Genomic DNA, 18,750 nt, shown 5'->3' with positions numbered 1-18,750 from the left:
CCTATTGATGAGCACAGGGGCGTGGTGTCGCTTGTTTCCACACGTGCGGACATTTAAAAAGTGTCGACAAACTGCAGCGGGCGTTTGCTGGAAGTTTAGTGGGGACATTGGAGGACCGTCTGCAGCTTTTTTCTGTTGCAGCTTGGCAGGAAAACGGTGGGTTTTTAATGTTTTTTTTTTGGATTTTGTCATTTGATAAGCGTTTATATTAAGAGTGTGAGAGAGGAAACCAGCTTTCTGAGCTCTGCTTGTGTTTTTCCCCCCCTTCATCATCATACGCAGGCTAAAATGCTGCCTGACGCCTACGGGTGCGTTGTGGCGAACAGGTTTGGAAATCTTCTGGACGACGAGGCTGACCCGTTCGACCTAATCAACAAAGTGGAAACGGAGAAGGAGAAAAAAAAGAAGAAGAAAAAGCAAAACGATGATAAGAATGTAAAGCAGAAAAAACCCGGCCAGAAGGAATCCCAGAAGGACAGACGTGTTCCCATCACGTCGGATGCTGTAGACTCTGCTCCAGGTAAAGCTAGACAGCTTGGCCGCAGCATCGCTACACACCCCACATCCACATAATTCTGGCAGCTGCGACTATTTCTAGATTGGATAGTCCTGCCAAAAGTGGGCAGCTTGCTTGGGCTGTGTCAGCTGCTGATGGTGCAGGGTCAGCGAGGCTGCAGCCCATGTGCATGCTGTCAGGGTGGGTTTCCAGGTTGCTGTGTTGTTTCACTGCACGCCATGGGTCATCTAAAGCCAAATAACTGCATTGCACTTTAAAACTGTCTATAATTGAATAGTTTTTTTCCAAAGATGGGAACACTCCAATGATCATAGGACAATAACTGTTTACCAAGATGTCATCATCAAACCATTTAGGGACTGTATTATTGATAATAGTACAATGTTTAGGTTGGAGGTTTTTTGAGAGTAGGAGCTGGATAATGTTTTAATGTCAATTTTGAGGCACAGCTTAGTAACAGGAATATTGCAATACCATGCCAAGATATTTTGCCTTAACAGTGTTGTGTAGTCTGCCAATGAGTAGGTTTTGTAAATCAGTGGTTAAAACAAAAGTCCTTGAGCTTGATTTGCCAAACATGAATAGATGTAACTCAAAATAAATTCAGTGTGCCTCAATAACCTACTTTCTGTCCCCAGTTCGTAAGCAGCAGGCCCATGCTGGACCGGTGAACGAGAGTGGAGACGGCAGTGAGGAGGCCCGGAGAGGCACCAGGGTGGCAGCTTTCAGGGAGCGTAGGGCTAACCAAGAGGAGTACCCTAAGGAGTTTCCCATTTCTAAGTATGTGAGCTCATACAAGCTGAGGCCAAAACACAACTCACAACATTTTGGTTTCCACAAGTCTGCATTTGTTGCCACTACTGATTAAAATTTGCCAAACTGTCAACTCTTTAAAATGTTAAACTCAAAATGATTTTGTTTCATACAGTCAAGGATATATTTTTGGTGCAGAAAGGGAATTTCATCCCCCTTATCTTCCCTAACTATGCTTTATTTTTTTTTTTTAAAGATGTCACATTCTTACTTCTAAAATAAAATTCATGAGTAATGAAAGGCACCATTGCTCAATTCAACACACTCAGGGATCTTGCTGCTTCACTCACTTCACTTATTAACTGCAGACATTTTAGCATGAACAATTTTCCCTTTTATTGTCACTGATTAAGTGATGTCACTTCATCAATTAGTTTTTAAAAATATGATTTACAACCACTGATGCACCTCCAGAGCAGCATGCCACCAGATGGGTTTGAAATGAAGCAGCTGTCACAGGAATAAACTCAGTTTTAATTGTATTGGTACCCAGGCCCTCCTATAATCCAGACTCTGACCAAAGAGGCAGGGGAGGGACAAGAGGAAGGAGAGGAGCACGAGGTGGAGGTGGAGGTGGAGGTGGATGTGGAGGTGGAGGAGGAGGAGGATACGTTAGGAACCCAGACAACTTTAATCTGAGGGGCAAAAGAGAATATGATCGTCACAATGGAACGTAAGCCATTTTTCTGTTCACTTGCACATGCTGCTTTTCTCATAAAGGCATATTTACACTTTTTAACATTTAATTGCAGCGGTATTTCCCCTGAGGAGAAGCGTGGAGGCAGAGGACCCTGGAATTGGGGCTGCGTTGACGAAGCTGCAAGGTTGGTGAACTTTCATCAGCAACATGTAAATATCTCTTTCTAAATGTGGGCACAATAGAAAGTTGTGTTTCTGTTTGTCCTTGTCCCCCTTGGTTTTGTGAAGTGAATTAATGGAGGTGACATCTGATTCTCCGGGCAAATCAGAGGAACCGCAAGTACCAGCGGAGCAAGAGAATCAGAATCTGTGAGTAACACACACAAGCAACTTCTTAAAAATATCGCAATCACAGCCCCATTGCCAAGTAGCAGATTATTCAGGGGGTGACACAGTTCACTAGTAAATGGTAAAATACACAGAGCACTTTATTAGGAACACCTGTGCAATCCAATACTACAGCTCTGCCGCAAATTCAACTTTTACAAAGCTGATACATTTTCAGTTTTTGTTATTATATTAATGTTTTCCTAATATTTTGCCTCATGTATGTTTGTTGTATTTTTATTATTGATTGATCGTTTAATCTATGAATGATCAGAAAATAGTGAAAAATGACAACTATGATTTAAGATATGTTAAGTGTCTCGTCTTGTCTGACCTATAGTCTAAAACTCAAATATATTCAGTTTGTCATATGAAAAAGCAAATCCTTGTTATTCCGTTGAAAGTTACTTAAACAATTAATTAGATCAGATCAATTAAATACATGCTGACTAATTTTCTGCTCAACTAATCGACTAATTGTGGCAGGAAAATACTTGAAAAAGTTAGATTAGTCAGATTACACCAATGTTTCAAATTGATTTATGCCCCTCTTTTCAAATTGTACATTTCATAGATGCCCCTGGTTACCAAAAATATGCCAGTGAAATGTATATTTCTCTGGCTTGTTTTTTCTTTCATCAGAATTGTGTGCTGGAAACGTATTTTTTATTTTGCAATGTCACACTAGACTCACATTTTAGAGATAAAACATCAATATAAAATGGACTGATAGACGCAGCTTAATTCTCTTGTGATAGAGCAACCGAAGAGGAGGACGGAGAAATGGTGGTCCAGCTTGCCATGGAGATGACCCTTGATGAGTGGAAGGCCCTGCAGGAGACAAGTCGTCCCAAGGCAGAGTTTAATATCCGCAAAGCAGAGAACAAGATTCCCTCCAAAGCCAAGGTCATCCACCAGTCAAAGCGCATTGAGGTGAGTATGTTAATGAGTTAGTGAAGACCAAAAACAGACTTTGGCCAGCTGGAGGGTCAGAAACGCAACTCCAAATAAATGTGTAGTTTAAAAATCAGTTGTTTACATTTCTCTATGACAGAAGTGTAAATTAGGCAATGAGTGAATCAAGCTACAGTTGTCTGAACTATATTTGGTTCTGTTAGCAGTGAACAATAAAATTAGTTAAAGCAGCAGCAATGGGCACAACAGTTAAGCTAAAAATGATGACTAGCCGGCTGTTGCAAACTTCTCCTTTTTACACGGTGGCTACTGTTGTGAGTTTTGCTGTAACTCACAGCCTCACTTAACTATATTTGGCATTTTCTTCCACTCTTTAGAGCGTCAAGGAGCCTATAGAGGACATAGAGGATGAGGGCAATTTCCTCCGCCGGTCTGTGAATGACATCACCTCCCTCCTTGACATCAATTTTGGGAGTCTTGGGCGCCCTAGCCGAGGGGGTCGAGGAAGGGGTGCACGAGGTGGTCCGAGCACTCGCCCAGAGAGACCCAAACCCATACTGGAGAGGGTATGTTCTCAACTCTTAGGTCACACTAATGAGATAAAAGTCAAATCTTTTCTCCGGACACAAAATGTGAGCTCACTTAATTACATGATTAATTCTCAGACTACCAGAAAATCATCAGCGTAACAATATAATCCACAGGAAATCAACCAGAATATTAGAAAAAAGTCCTCAAGATTTGTGCAACATCACTAAATTTGATGCTAATGGCTGTGTTGTTTCCCTCCAGGGAGATGAACTAGCTCCTGACCCTGATGACCCAGAAGACTTCCCAGCACTATCAGCAGGAAGATAACAGAGTTCACTTGTCTTCATTTAGCTCCTGTGGGGAAAATGGGTTGCACTTAACACTTGCTGGAAAACAGTTTTCATGTTTCTGCTGTTCTTAAGGTTTGGGGTTTTATTGTATTTGATTTATTGTTCCATTGCACTGAAGGCACCGTTCAGCATTTGACTTGTGGAGAATAAATGCTTTTGCAAGTTTATCATGAAGCTGGATTTCTTTTATTCAAAACGGGGATAATTTTACCAAAAGAAAGCCAGGAATGTGATCAATTTGGGTACTTTGAGTTGTGTTGTCTTTTTGTCTAACTGTGCTCAGCCAGGAAAGAGACCTTTCTTTTTTTCTTCAGATAACAATGTTTTGTCAGTGAGAGGAAAGACATCTAGGTGTTTTTACAGTTGAAGCATATTGGTGTAAATATTAACAGGCAGAAAAAAACTGGGGAGTACAGTTTATTTAAAAAGTATGATTCTATGTGCTCAAAGCCAGTATTTAGTGGATTATGAACATGAGTAAGACAAGGCCCCTTCAGGACCATTGACTTGTTTCATAGCATGATTAAAACATAGTACAAAATATTTACAAAATAGAAACTGAGTATATCAAATGTGGACATATTTACAGTCTTGAAATGCAGTAGCTGAAAAGCTTCACAAGTAAATTTAAAAAGGAATAAAAATACAAGCCAGACAAGAGAATGAAGGTACAAATCTGCACAGTACTGTACTTTTAACTTGTGATGGATTCCTGCAATACTTTATTTCATTTAGATCCAAGCTCCTGTTTTAACATGAGCCTTGAAGGTCAAAGAGCAGGTTTTTATCTTAAGCTCTTCACCAGGTGTTTTCACACTCCTGGATTCATCCATCTACAAATGTGATTCTCGCGCTGTACAAACAAAAATATCTGCTGCACAGTGTTCATTTTCACACATTCACATGCCGGTCTAACAGTTGCGGTTCAATCTGATTTTTGCTAATACATGCTTTGATAAGTAAGAACAACCAGGCAATGATTATAGAATATGCTTTTGTTTCATGATGCTGTGTTTAAAAATATATAAAAACGAAAGTGCCTTATGGGTAAAATAACTCGTAATCAAAACAATGTATAAATGATTTATGTCACGTTGGTTAAAATTAGTTCTAATCTTCTCAAAATCTATTGAAAGAGTATTGTATAGAAGTTGGATTTAACATAAAATTCCTCAGGGTTTCCAGGTCCATGTGCTCACCGAAGTAGAGGAGCTCTAGCTTTGGGTATAGAGTGACTAAAGAAGAAAAAGAGAAAGGAAGCATAAATAAAAAGGGATGGACATCACAGAAGTACACTGCACTATCCACAATTCAATTCATCTGTCAACATTTTTATCATTCATGCAATCAATATTTATGCAAATCACTAACATGCTTTTACGAACGCTTTATAACAAATTCAAAAGAAGAAAATGTCAAAAACAGGACGACAGAAAGTGAAAAGGAGATAGATACCATAGCCTGGAAAATCTCATTGATTGCAAAGAGCTGCGAGCTTTACGTCCTCTGGAGACAGTGCGTCTGTTGTGTGCAAGAAATATAAACAGAGGAGGAAAGAGAAACATTACAGATGAGCCGCAGTTAAAAAAGGATGCAGAGGTTGCTACAGAGTGGTGATCACAGCCCAGAGGCGAAAGACACGGTGAGCAGCAGAGAACGGAGAAGCTACAGCCAGTCATACTCCCAACTTCCCTGTTCTTAGTAAAGATGCAAGGAAAGACACTTGAAGGAAGTGCAGCGAGACCGAGGCAGGTTGAGTTTCATTTGGTCAGCTGACTGTGCTGCGCAAGCAGCGTCAGATTTATAAAATGTTAGTAACTCCTGTCTTTAATTTGCAAAGTGGAACAAAATAGTACTTGACAAAGTCAGGCTAGATACAGTAAAGATGAATAGTAAAGTATAGTATAGTGAAAGTATAGTAAAGAAGACACTTGGCTGGGTTGCACCATCATGGTTTAACTACTGATTATTGACAATCAGTCTTGTCATACCAGACAATTGAAGATCTCCACCTGTCGAAGTCAAGGGATTTCCAAATGCACAATAGCTGCTTGAACGGTGGCAAGAACAGCTGCTTACAAACCCACGCCCCTCATATTTTCTCATGGACACGCCTTATAAGAAATGATACTATTCGCCCATTCTCCCTCCGTGCTAGACTGCATGTAACTGCACCGATAGGAAGCTCCGCCTTAAAGACTATGGATTGATTCTGCAATGCAGGTTTTTAAAAACCTGAAAAGGTTTGAAAGTCAAACAATCAGTTTAGTTAAAAGGTAACTCCAATGCTTATGCTGAAAAATGCTAAATATAAACACTTGTTTATTGACTAGAAACACCACAGGGCACCTTTAATCTATATTACCTATGTTACACATTAAGCTAAAAAACAATAAATTACTTCTCTTGGTTATATTAGAATTTAAATGTTGTTCTTATTTTTCATTTAATTTACCACTCTGTTATATTAGGATATCCACTGGCAAATTAACCTCAACATTTGTCAAAAGTTGCCAGATTCAGCAGGAAAAGTAATTTCTCATATTTTAAAATAATCTTTCAAATCCATTAATCATTTCGAATAAGTCTGTTGATCTTTCCTCAACGAACCATCATTTAAAAGTGAGATTGAATCCTGCTTATTCATAACCTGGTAAAAACATCCGACTGAGAACGATCTGAATCACAATTCAATTTTGTCTAATCCTTGTTGATGCAGCCCAGCCGAAGTACGTTAAGTGATTATTTATGACCACTGTCATGAGCACAGAGGAGAAAGAGGGAGAGAATACTGAGACTCTGGATTTTGGCTGGATTCACAGGCACTAACGACTTGATCTTTAACTTTGTTACACAGATCAAATCATCCCACTGCTGCCAAAATTTAAAAGAAACCATTTCAAATATGACTTCCCCCAATTGGAGGATACAGAGGAGAAGTCTTCATAAAAAGAATAATCAGAGTTTGTGTGCAAAAGTATCCAGAGCCTCCATTTGGCTCAGAGTGGGTCTGAGGGAGCTTGCCTGTGCCATGTTTAAGTTGATGAGATTGCATGTGTTGGCTGGGGCACTGGCTGTGTCTCTGTGGCCGCCACATGGCTCCCAACACATTGGGTCCCTGTCGCCAGCCACTACATGCAAGTTGCCTAGGGACCTGACCAGTCTGGTGTGGCACAGGGAGCTGCTAGAGAGAAGGGAAGCTGTTAATTGACTCCACAAGGATCCATGAGTGGCTATAGCCTCTTGGTTGCTTTTCAACTGCGTGTCAACGTCACATCTTAATACACAAAAACACACAATGTAGCGTCTAACTGTCAATTAGGTTCCTGATAATGTAGTAAATAGAAAACATACAATATTTTTTTAAAAAGTTGAAATGCATGTCCAATACTGAGGGTGGTGCTCATTATCTTTGTGTTCGCAGTTTTCGCTACACAGACAAGTTGTTTAATTTGACAAAATTATCAACTCAACATCAGCATGCTGGTTTTTTCCCAGAGCTTTTAACCACACATCATAACAGTCTTCATCATCAAATTGAGTTGGCTCAGTTGTTGAGAGACAAAGGCACAGGAGTTACTGACTTTGTCACAGTTACTTTTATCATCTCCCTCTCACTTTTTAAGCTAAGTTTCATGATTGGGTCACATAATGACAACTCAGCTGTCTCCATGACAACTGAACACAGTCCATTTATTGATGAATACTGCAAAATTCAGCTGAAATTCACAGGAAAGGGAAAGTAAATGGACTTAGAATTAAAATGATTGTGTTAAAATAATGTTCAATACATCAATATGAATGTCTACACCCAATTTTAACTGATATTCTTAATAATGTATACGATGTTGTGTTTAATATTATTTGGAAAAAACAGTTTGTAGTGTCATTTCACAAAAGTGTATTAGATGTGTGATATTCATTGATATAAGTGAAACAATAATTTAAAAACGATGTAAATTATAAAATATAGTTTAGTTACAACAGTCATAAATCCTTAGAGATGGCTAGAGGTGTATTTCCTTACTTTTAAACAAAGTTGAGACATTACTGAACAAATTGAAATCTGCCTGTTCTAACTGCCTTTTAACCAGAAACACATAAAAGCATCAGACGTTTCAGCCTTGATCTGCCCTGCCCAATTAGAGTAATGCTGTGTAAATAATAATGTAGAGTCAATGCAGTTACTAACCTGCCTGCTACTCCGTTGGCTGGCAGTGAGGTTCTGGTCCTCTTCCTGCTGTCTGAGTGATCAGACAGAGCCAAAGGGTTGACACTGGCCTTACAGCCCTGAACACTGGCCTGCAAGATGGCCCTGCTGCACAGGAGAAAGATAACATAATTAGACTTTAGCATATCTTATATCAGTATGTTTAGCAGTGCTTGAAACACATACAGACTAAACCTTACTTCAGGGACTGTGATGATGACCTGGTGTGAATCTTATTCTCTTCTTGTCTGTGAAAACACAGGTAACACGACAGGAAAAATGTGTGTAAATTTGATATATACAGAGAGCAGAGTGAAAGATGGCAGATCAGAGTGGAGGCAGAGGAGGGCAAAGTTTTATGGAGATGGGCAAAAAGGTTTTACAACTGACAGTTTAAGAGTTTTGCTTAGATTGCAGCGTCAGCAGCCAGGTTTGATTAGTAAAGCCAAGAAAGTACCAGAAACAGCCTGAGGGTGGCGCTAAAGAACTTAAGGAGGACTTGATTTGCCTTTTCAGAACGTTATCATTTTCAGCAAAAAGACTTAACTCTGGATGTTTTTTTTATTTTTGACAACTGGATCTTCAGTCAACACAATAACAAGCAAAGCATGATGTTTAGGGATGATGGAGGATGGGAACAGTCTGCTACTAAATCATTATGTGCTGAAAAACAGGTGAAAAGGACAAGACAGGAGCCTCTCTTGATTTTAGATTTTAAAAGACTGACTCCACTTGTCAGCTCAAAGTTAACTGAGCTTGCACAAAGAATAAAGTAACAAAGATGATTTTGAATAGATTTCTGATTTGGGTTGGGAATTAAAGAGAGACAGGGGGGCTCACTTACAGCATTCTCAGTTAGAGCTCCAGAAGGGGGGCAGGACAGGTTTTTGGGGGCTGACGGGCGGTGGAACTCATTGAAATCCTAACCCGTCTATACAGAAATGCAGGATGGAAGAAGGGAAGCCATACACAATCCACCACAGGGCAAGGCTACACAGGGAGGAGAGCAGCATGGCTACCAGCCATCTGAAAGGAGGACAAATCCAACAACAAGAGCAAACGGAAAAAAAAGGGGGGAAAAAAGGAAGGAGAGACAAGAGACGTCCGGGCAGGACACAAAGCCTCTGATGTTCAGGTTTTCCACTGGGACTGGATACGATTAAATGCCTTTCATTGAGCCTTGCATTCAACAGTCATATCAGCAAGTTTTTGCTCTTCACTTGCTCTGATGTGTTAGCACATACTTAAAACCTGACCGCTGTGGACATTTTGACACACAGACGTTTTAGTTTTAGAGTTATTTTGTAGTGGCTGATATTCCATAATTTACATTAAACAAACATAATTGACAGTGAGTTGTGACATGTACAGCATGTTGGGTGGGAGACTATTTTACAGTTAACAACAAAAGGAGAAAAATGTCATGTAGAAAACATTTTAACAAAACTTAACAAATGCTGTTAATCTCTATATACATATGTGCTAATAGATATATGTGATCATTAAATACCAGCTGATATCTGCCTGCCAATATATATATATATATATATATATATATATATATATATATATATATATATATATATATATATATATATATATATATATATATATATATATATATATATATATATATATATATATATATATATATATATATATATATATATATATATATATATATATATATATATATATATATATAATACTAAGTATATATAAATATGTCTCTAAATGATCAGATCTTACTAATTGGAACACTTAACAAAGAAAAGCTAGTAAACAAAGCTCAAATGAAACATAAACACTGATCCAGTCACAAAAGCAATGGAAAAACAACAGGCAATAGACAGTGAACCCGGCCCAACATTTATTACATGTTAGACACAAACATAGATTGAACACAGACGCATGTCCATGCGTGCATGTCCAAGGGTGCCATGCCTGTTGCCATGCATGGAAAAGGCAGAAGAGATGAAGAACAGTTTTCATATAATTGTCGTTCTAATCGTCACTGAAAATTCAACGTGCACTTCAGTGTTACATAAGAAGACAAACAGAGGAGGCAGATAGTAAAGGTTCAGCTAGAAGTTAATGTTTACGTAGCAATCAATGTCCGAAATTAACTTAGACTCACCTGCCAAGTGGGTAGATTAAAAAAATCCACTAACCAAACATATTTTTACCAGCAAAATTAATAAATTGCCCTTTTGTGTCACATATACAAATTTCATTGTGATTAGAAAGTATCGATAACTAATTAACGGTAACTAGCAGCAGACTGACGGCAAGTGACAATTTAGCGTAGAGCTGTAATGTTGAGTAGTTGATCTCCCATATTGTAAAAAACTGCTGTGAAACCAGGAGCACTTGAGATCTGTGACTGGCACTCCTTTGCCTCAGACCGTCTCGAGTGCTCCTCAAGACACGCCTAAAAAATAAAATATGGGTCAACACTGTTTAGGGACAAACATGAGTAATTCCCTACGAGCCATTATGCAAGATATTTTATTACATTACTATTTTGGTACACCTACTATGGCGGATAGCTTTCCGATATTTACTCGCTATTTGATGCTTGGTGGGTGTTAATTTCAGATCCTGGTGGGCTAGCAACGTGTACACTGATAAGGCATGTGGTCTAAAGTGCAAGAAAGTCTCCCTCCTGAGAACAGATAAGAACCCACTTTTATCCCACTACCTTGTGTGAAGCTCACACATGTTTCACAGATCCAGGGGAATTTACCATCTGAACAGTGCCCTTCAAGTTTCTAATGAACTCACAGTATACCTCAGTCTAATGAAATGATGCTAAGACCCAATTCCTACTGACAATTTCCAAATACACTTAGAGCTTAAATGGCTGATCAGACAAATTAGCTACTTAAATAAACAATAACTACTGCAGCTCAGAACGAAGACCAAGAGTCAAACTTTTTTTTTCTTGAATGGTGCCAAGTCAGTAGTGCAAGCCAAGCACTAAAACATTTAATTCGACTAATCCAGATCTTAAGCAAAACTGTGATTAGTTGAATAATTGGTGCTGCTGTAAGCAAGTACAGCATGCTCAACTTGAGAGCTTTACTGTAACTTAGAGGATATCTCAGATAAGCCTCGATATCAAAGCAGAACAACTCAGTGTGTCCATGAGAGGCAGACAATGAAGGACTTAAATGTAATGCATCCACTAATTGCATGTCCACTTCACACCACAGTCATCCAAAGAAAGAAAGAGGAATAAGAAAAAAAAAAGAACAATTTCAATCAGCCATACCGTTAGCCATACCATTCACTGGCATAGCAACCGGTTCTACAGGAAGAGGATATCAGCTTGAAAGGAAGTGGCGTGCACTTACCTCCATCATACAAAACCTCACATCCTCTCTTATTCTTTTTCCTCTCCCCCACTCTTTCTCTGCCTCTCTCTCTGCTATCTTTTCAACGGCAGGCAACACACCGGCCACGCCGTACCCATGAGGCTGCAGCAGAACACTACCACCTGCCTGACATGGGACAACAAAAGCCAAAGCCATATGGGTACATTGGCAGAGGCCAGTCAACCATTCTCAGCCACGCTGACACGCAACGTTCACATGGCCAGATTTACATGGACAAAAATCATTTGGACTGTCACTAATTATGGCACATGGTTGATCTGCTCAGAAATGAAGAAGAACAGGGAATCACAAAATTGTATCAGTGTCCTTCCTGCTCAGATAACAGTGGAAGGGTTAGCATTAGCGGTCTAGCGCCTCCTGTTGGAACACAATGATAAAACTGGCTAGTCACATGTTATACTTGTCCAGCTCTTTTGCTTCTTCAAAGCTAAAATAAACTAGAATAAGGAGTGGTTTGCGATCATAACAACATGGCATATTGACTTTTACTACCAGCTATATCAACTTTTTCTGGTCTTCCATTTAATGCCATGCTTGTTTCCCTTTTCTTGACGTTACCAAAGTTTATCAGTTTCAGATTTTGCAAGTGCCAAGCCGTGAAGAGTGCACTTCTTTCACTGCAGAGCAAAGACTAAGGAGTCAAGGAGCCATCCTCTGTTTTATGTTCAACTCTTTCAGTGTTACAGGCATTTGCCCACAGCCGCATGGGTGCTACTGACACTGAAGTCCCCTATAATTTTAATATACACACAAACTTGTAATAGAAAGGAGCCAACAAATTAAAGACACTGAAATAATAAGTGACTAGCAAGCTCTATATTGTTGTTTTTTGGCCGACTACTTTTCCACAACTTTTGACTGAACAACACAATTTACAAAGTACCAATCCAAGCAGTATATCTACTTTCTAAGATTTATTTTTTCACTTCCACATCTAAATCCAGCCTGTAACAAAAAGTATTTTTCCTAGAAGATTGTGTGTCAGATAACGCCAATCTAGCTCTCAAAAACAAAAGGTCTGCCTCACTCCGTCTTCATATTTGACTCGACACTTCCTTGACATATTGTTTATCCTCTCAACTCAGATTATAAAAAGGTGAAAATAGGATGTTACTCTTGATCTGCAAGTGGTGCCATTTAATCCAAAGAACACACAAAAAACAACAATTGTAGTATTACAAAGATAGTGCCTGGGTCCTTAACTCATCAATAAGTGATGGTATTAGAATGAAATTGCCATGGTATGGGTAAGGGAGAGCAGCCATGCCTAAAACCTAACAAACAGGGTATCTGACGGTCCTAAATATGAGGATTAGAGGATAGAAGAAGGCTCATCGTATGAAATGAACTACTACTATTCATATATCATGATCTGAGGGACTGACAAAAAGAGAGGCATCGCTGATTTTACAGTACTACAACACATAGGCGTGACGCATGATGAGACTTGCAAGGCTGCCTGGGTACTTACGATAGCGACCCTGATGATGATCTGGCCTGTCGCTTGCTCTTCAGGGCTCGCAGTTTATCGCCCTGCGTGAGGCCATTTCTCTCCTCCTCATCATTATACTTTTGATAAAGCAATAAAAACAAAAACAAAAAAGTGTCATTCAAAAATCATGAAGCAAACTTGGAACCTACAAACACGTCAGGAGTGTCATTTGGAAACTCACCATTTCCATTTCTTCTTTCTTGGATGCTCTGTTCTTGTTGCTCCCGTTAATGGTTATGTCATCAACTCCAGATAGGATTCTGGTTACAGCCATTTTACCATTCTCTTGTTCATTAAGCATTTTCTCCCGGAAAATATCTCCCTCTGCCCACAGACTGTTCTGCTTTCTGTGGTACAAAATTAAACAAAATATGAGAATATAAACCCTGAATAAACCCTAAAAAAGGTCATATACGACAATAGCAATATACAATATTTTTAAGCAAGCTAAAATAGTGACATCTTAAAAACACTACTTGAGTGTATACACCTACTCTTCGACAAAGTTCTGCTGAGGTCCAATGATGGACCCAGGCCGGCAGATCCGTATCCAGGCTATCACCTCTGCAGCAGTCAGGCGGTAATGCTTCATCATGTAGCAGCCAATCAGAGTGCCAGTTCTCCCGAGACCGGCTAAGAGGGGGAAAAAAAGCAGGGATGGTGTGAAATTGTGCAATAAACAGGATACAGTACACGGTTAAACAGCAGCTGCAGGAGTTGTTAAGAGTATCCTGCACTAACTGCAATCGGCCAATATAGAAGGACACATCAACAGCGTGAACGTGGGTCATCTTTTCTCGTCTCATCTCACCTTTGCAGTGGACAGCGATGGCTCCTTCAGCGTTCTCACAGATGTTGAGGAACTTTCTGACGATAGAGTCAGTCGGTGTACTCCCATCCACAAAGAATAGGTCGTGATGTTCAAAGCCCGACTCTGTGAAACGTCTGGCATCATACATCTTTTTGTTGAGTCGGACGACACTAGTGATGTTGTGTTTCCTGAAGTAAGGGATGTAGGCCTCAGGAGCATGCAGAGGGTAGCCTGAGGAAAGAAAAAAAAATAACACATTATTGTGAGTTTAAGATTTGATGAAATGAAGTAAAAGACAGTTTAATTACCTGATGTAAATTTAACTTACCATTCTCTATTTTGCTTTTTGGGTGAGGACCGCTGAATGCGAGGAACTTTCCTGGAATGATCCAGTTCAAATCGCCATTTTCTGCTCTCTCATAGTGCTCATATTCTTCCACATCAAAGTTGGAGAAGTCGAGCCAATCGTACTGCAGAGCCTAGTAGATAGTTGAGAGGAATCTCATTATGAGCATGACATAGCAACAAACAAAAACAAATAAATCTTACAATGATGTACCTTGTGAACGGCACGGAGGCAATCTAGGATATTCAGATTGTACATGCAGGTTCCAAACGAAGCATCTCTGTGAAGCATAAAATAGACTGATGTTTTTTGTCTGCACAAACATACTCAGAATTTTTATTTCTCTTAAAGCATTTCACTGGCTAAAATACAAATGCTATCTCACATCTAACACTCTTTGTTGTTTTAAAATCACTCACAAAAGGAGTTTTTCCTATACCTTCTGTCACTCGCCCATGACACTTATAATTCTGCTGATCTTGAAACCTTATTCTGTGTTGAATATTTATTTAAAAAAAATGTCCTTTCAATCACTATTGAAAAAGTTATAATAATATACTGTATCTAGATAAATTAAGCAAAGTGTTAAATATAAACTGTATAGGTGATGGTAAATAGTTACCTGAATGGAATATATGTTGCATTCCTTGACATCAGCAGACTGTAGGCCTCCTCCGGCATCATGTTAAGGTGCATTACCTTAAAATACAAAATTCTCCAATAAGCAAGTGCCTCTTGTATTACATGTTGATGCATACAAAAGACCCCCCATCTATCTGATTAATGCAGGTACAATACAAATACACAAAGTACATGGAACATACGTGTTGACATTACTTACTGCATATGAGCCTATTAGATAGGCAGCATTAGCTTGTTTCTTCTGGTCTCCACAGGTGTAAAATATGATCTTCTTCCTTGAAAGTGTAATGGACTGTGCAAAGACATTGATAACAGTATGAACTGACATGTCATGCTGTACTCATTTCTTTTACTAAAAAAATCTAACAAGTACACATTAAAGTTATGTTCCACTAAATATGGTAACTAAGACAATCTATAGAGGTGAGACAAAATTGTGAATTCTTCATTGGAAAAAACAAAACAACAACAAAAAACTTAAATTCCTTAAATTCAAAGATGCTACATAGGTGGTGGGGTGAATGCCAATAAACATAATTTGTAATCTAAAACAAGGTTGGGCAAACAGCACATCCACTGGTGAGTTTTTAGAAATATGGGACAACAATAAGAAGTTGCAGTGATGCTGAATCATCTCTGCCTAAACTTCTGCTGCCCAAATCTGTGCCCAAAAGCCTTGAAGATCAGGTCATGTGCCAAACACAGACACGCTGCCTCCACAAAGAGGAACAGTGATTTCACAAGTTGACACAAACAAGGCACATTAGGGTGTGACAATTGACACTCTAATACAATACAAAGTACAACATGTGAGACTCTTTCAGGGGTAGAACGATAAAGTCCTGGACTTATTTCCATTGTCGTGTCTGATGTTCTCAGAGTCCATGAATCACTTAACAAGACTGAGACATGCTTTCATTGTCTGACATTAATATTACAATTTAAGCACTAAAACAAAATAATTGAATCCTAAGAACAAAAGGGACAAAAATATTTCAAGGGACTTAAATCAAACTATAAATAGTAGTAAAGTACTGCTGATAGGCGTGCTAAATACTATGATCCTACTTTGTCTTGTTTACATACTGCAGGTATAAATAGCTATTGATTGACCTGGCTTTTACATCCCATTCTCGGCACCAGGAGGTGCAATTAACAGCGGGGGTTTACTTTACCTTGAGCTTCTTTGTCAGCTTGCAACAGAAGCGATAAAACATGGCCAGGTTGAGGGGACCAAAGTCCGCATAGAAGCTGAGAGAGAGAGAGAGAGAGAGAGAGAGAGAGAGAGAGAGAGAGAGAGAGAGAGAGAGAGAGAGAGAGAGAGAGAGACAGAGAGAGAGCGAGAGAGAGAGCGAGAGAGAGGAAGAAAAGTGTGTGTCAGAGTGGCTATTTATGCAACCAGCTACAGTCTCTGGGGACGTTTCACTGGATAGAATCATCTACTTTGGACTGACACAGTAAAAAAAAACAGAGTAAAGACTATATTTGGAACCATTTGATGTTACGGTGGGTCAATCAGTAAAGGTTAAAAAAACTGCATTGACAGAAGGTCTTTTTCTACCACTGGCACAAATTCAGCTCTGAAAGGTCAGTCATGTCCTCTCCTGAGGCCATTGAAACTGTCCCGACCTCCACACTGGAACTGCTACAGTAGCTGTGGCAATGTGCCTCTATTTGCCTTTCGGTTATGTGGATTTCCTCCAGGACTAACGTGGTTAAATTTACATATTATCTAAAGCAGTGCACAAAGCTTTGCTGAAATCTTTTGCAGAACGAAACCCAACTCCAGATTGGATGGAAAGCTACTCAGTTGCATCTTTGAGAAGGGTGTGACAAACTTCAGGGTGTGTGCATTAAAGAAGTGCCCTTGCAATCACATGGAGCAAAGCCCTTAGATATAATACAATATGCAGCAAGGCTAAATGCAAATAGGGAATACAAGTGATTACTTACTTTTCATAGGCCAGCTCTTCATCTATGCAGAAGCAGTGTCGTTCAGTTGTGCTCTTGATCTTTTGCTGAAGTGTGGCGAAATATAGTTGATCTAGAAAGAGAAGGGGGAGGGGGTGGGTGAGTGGCATAATACAGAGGCTGTTAGTTGCTTTTGTCATTCACACAGACTTCTGCTGTCTCTCATTTGCACCAAAGCAACTCCGCTTTGTCTATAACTACTTATTGCATGTCTTTTCTGGCAACTTACCCTTGATGAACTCAATACATCTGGACGAAACATCGTCCGCGGTCATCTTGCCCGCAGTTTTGAACATGACGTTTTGCAGAGAAAGGTTGTTTTTCTTCAAGAGGATTTGCGCATACTGAGTAAAGTCTACACAAAAAAAGTGTACGCGAAGATTAAATAATGAATACGTTTTTGTTTTTTTTAAGGTCTAAAGTTTAAAAATAAAGTGCTTCTTAAACCCTGACTTCGCTATCAAGAAGAAGAAATTTGGCACGCCGTAGAGGGAAGGGAGTTTCGTGTGCAAGTGCGCACTCTGCTAAAATGATCTGGTTTTGGCCCCTCCCCTCAGCTACAAGGGGCTGTTCCGCGAAACGCTATTGGCTGCAAGAGTCGCAGGGCCCTACGTGATTGGAGGAAAGAGCTGACAATCACGCTCAGCCACGCCCCCTCCAGTTTAAAGTTCTCTATTGGAGACATATGATAGGCCCCGGGAGCGTTGCCAAGCGGTTGCTAGGACGAACCCGCAGCCAGTCAAATGCGTGATTTCCACTCTGACGTACCTCCCTCTTTCTGATTTGAGCAGCTCAAGGATGAAAGCAGGAAAAAATATGATCAAATTTAAACCTTAGACGACAGTGACAGTGGTTTATGTGCGATATTTATGACACGAATACACCACTCAGCCTCTCAGTACACAGGCATATCACTTACACACACTGTAAAACAATGTCATGCGCACAAGCGAACTTCTGATGCATTTTCTTACTCTGGTTAAGACTACTAAAGCCTTTCTGATAGGCTATTGTGCATTTTAGTCTGCAGACTGCTTTGGTAAATCTGCACAAAAAACAGTGCATTATCGCTAAAGGGACAGACGGTGTCGCCATATTAGGTCAAAAGCTGCAAAAAAAAAAAAAAAAAAGCTTTCACAGCCTACACCCTGGTGATTTTAAACATCAGTGTATTTGCACGCGCACCCAGCTGTGTCTCCACCTATGTATCAACTAGGCTGAAAGTTGACAGGGTTTATTCTGCAGACCCTCTTACCTGCAATCTCAATGTAAACATCAGAGTTAGGCTCCGCCTCTGAGCTGTGCAGGGCTGCACAGCGCTTTTTCCTCGACTCGGCTCGCCTCCTCTCGCTCTTGCGCTTCATTTTCTACCTCAGGTCTGCACGGTGGACATTCCTTAGCAGCTGCAACAGGCCTCCTATTCTTCTGCTTGTCCCCGTTTTTTTCTTTTTGCTGTGTTACTTTGGCATGCCCGTGTTGCTCCTGCAGCGGATGATCTGTATCTGCGTGTGTCTATGTGTGTGTGTGTATGTGCACAGTCGCCTTGTCTGCTCCAGCCTCTGTGATGGTGGTGACGTCTATGAGCAGGGGCAGGTTTCTGCTTTCTGAATCCCCTGCATGTGACGTATCAGGATGAGATGTCCAGTGCCCACCCTTCACTGTTCAAATGCAGCAGCTGTATGGATAATGTGGGAATGTAATCCTGGATCCGGTTTGAATATTACTCTG

General features: G+C 39.9%; 2 protein-coding genes across 15 annotated transcripts; one reads left to right on the top strand and one right to left on the bottom strand.

Annotated features, from left to right (window-relative positions):
- The first annotated feature begins 288 nt into the window (after positions 1-288).
- On the top strand, positions 289-4,169 carry LOC133979358 (intracellular hyaluronan-binding protein 4-like). Its single transcript, XM_062417870.1, has 9 exons — positions 289-565; positions 1,156-1,297; positions 1,824-1,891; positions 1,931-2,003; positions 2,083-2,154; positions 2,258-2,338; positions 3,115-3,289; positions 3,649-3,837; positions 4,064-4,169. The coding sequence occupies exons 1-9, from the start codon at positions 289-291 to the stop codon at positions 4,127-4,129; spliced, it is 1,143 nt and encodes a 380-aa protein (XP_062273854.1). The 3' UTR covers positions 4,130-4,169.
- A 384-nt stretch (positions 4,170-4,553) lies between these two features.
- Positions 4,554-18,568, bottom strand: cdc14b (cell division cycle 14B). Of its 14 annotated transcripts, XM_062417105.1 has the most exons (17): positions 18,278-18,566; positions 17,252-17,377; positions 17,005-17,095; positions 16,227-16,302; positions 15,251-15,343; positions 15,032-15,108; positions 14,623-14,689; positions 14,392-14,542; positions 14,064-14,294; positions 13,747-13,885; positions 13,434-13,599; positions 13,232-13,329; positions 8,563-8,610; positions 8,345-8,470; positions 7,177-7,336; positions 5,608-5,673; positions 4,554-5,387 (listed from the first exon to the last, which is right to left on the bottom strand). In XM_062417105.1, exons 1-16 carry the CDS (start codon positions 18,384-18,386, stop codon positions 5,650-5,652), a joined length of 1,782 nt encoding a protein of 593 aa, XP_062273089.1. In that variant the 5' UTR covers positions 18,387-18,566; the 3' UTR covers positions 4,554-5,387; positions 5,608-5,649. The 14 variants fall into 14 exon arrangements, 11 of the variants coding, with proteins under 11 accessions (XP_062273089.1, XP_062273090.1, XP_062273092.1 ...); XR_009925037.1 differs by having other exon boundaries at positions 5,608-7,336; XM_062417106.1 differs by having other exon boundaries at positions 4,554-5,673.
- Between the last annotated feature and the right edge of the window lie 182 nt (positions 18,569-18,750).

Source organism: Scomber scombrus, chromosome 4, assembly GCF_963691925.1.
Source record: "Scomber scombrus chromosome 4, fScoSco1.1, whole genome shotgun sequence".
NCBI lineage: Eukaryota > Metazoa > Chordata > Actinopteri > Scombriformes > Scombridae > Scomber > Scomber scombrus.
This window is presented reverse-complemented; position numbering and strand designations above follow the sequence as displayed.

Bases quoted from the DNA above. Each gene is read 5' to 3' on its own strand.
- cdc14b (XM_062417101.1), bottom strand. From the start codon at position 18,386: ATGAAGCGCAAGAGCGAGAGGAGGCGAGCCGAGTCGAGGAAAAAGCGC. The intron at 17,378-18,277 runs GTAAGAGGGTCT...TTTTTTGTGTAG, and splicing joins TGTTTACATTGAGATTGCAG to ACTTTACTCAGTATGCGCAA. The intron at 13,330-13,433 runs GTGAGTTTCCAA...CTTTATCAAAAG, and splicing joins AGAAAGAAGAAATGGAAATG to TATAATGATGAGGAGGAGAG.
- LOC133979358 (XM_062417870.1), top strand. From the start codon at position 289: ATGCTGCCTGACGCCTACGGGTGCGTTGTGGCGAACAGGTTTGGAAAT. The intron at 1,892-1,930 runs GTGGAGGTGGAG...GAGGTGGAGGAG, and splicing joins AGGAAGGAGAGGAGCACGAG to GAGGAGGATACGTTAGGAAC. The intron at 2,155-2,257 runs GTTGGTGAACTT...GGTTTTGTGAAG, and splicing joins TGCGTTGACGAAGCTGCAAG to TGAATTAATGGAGGTGACAT.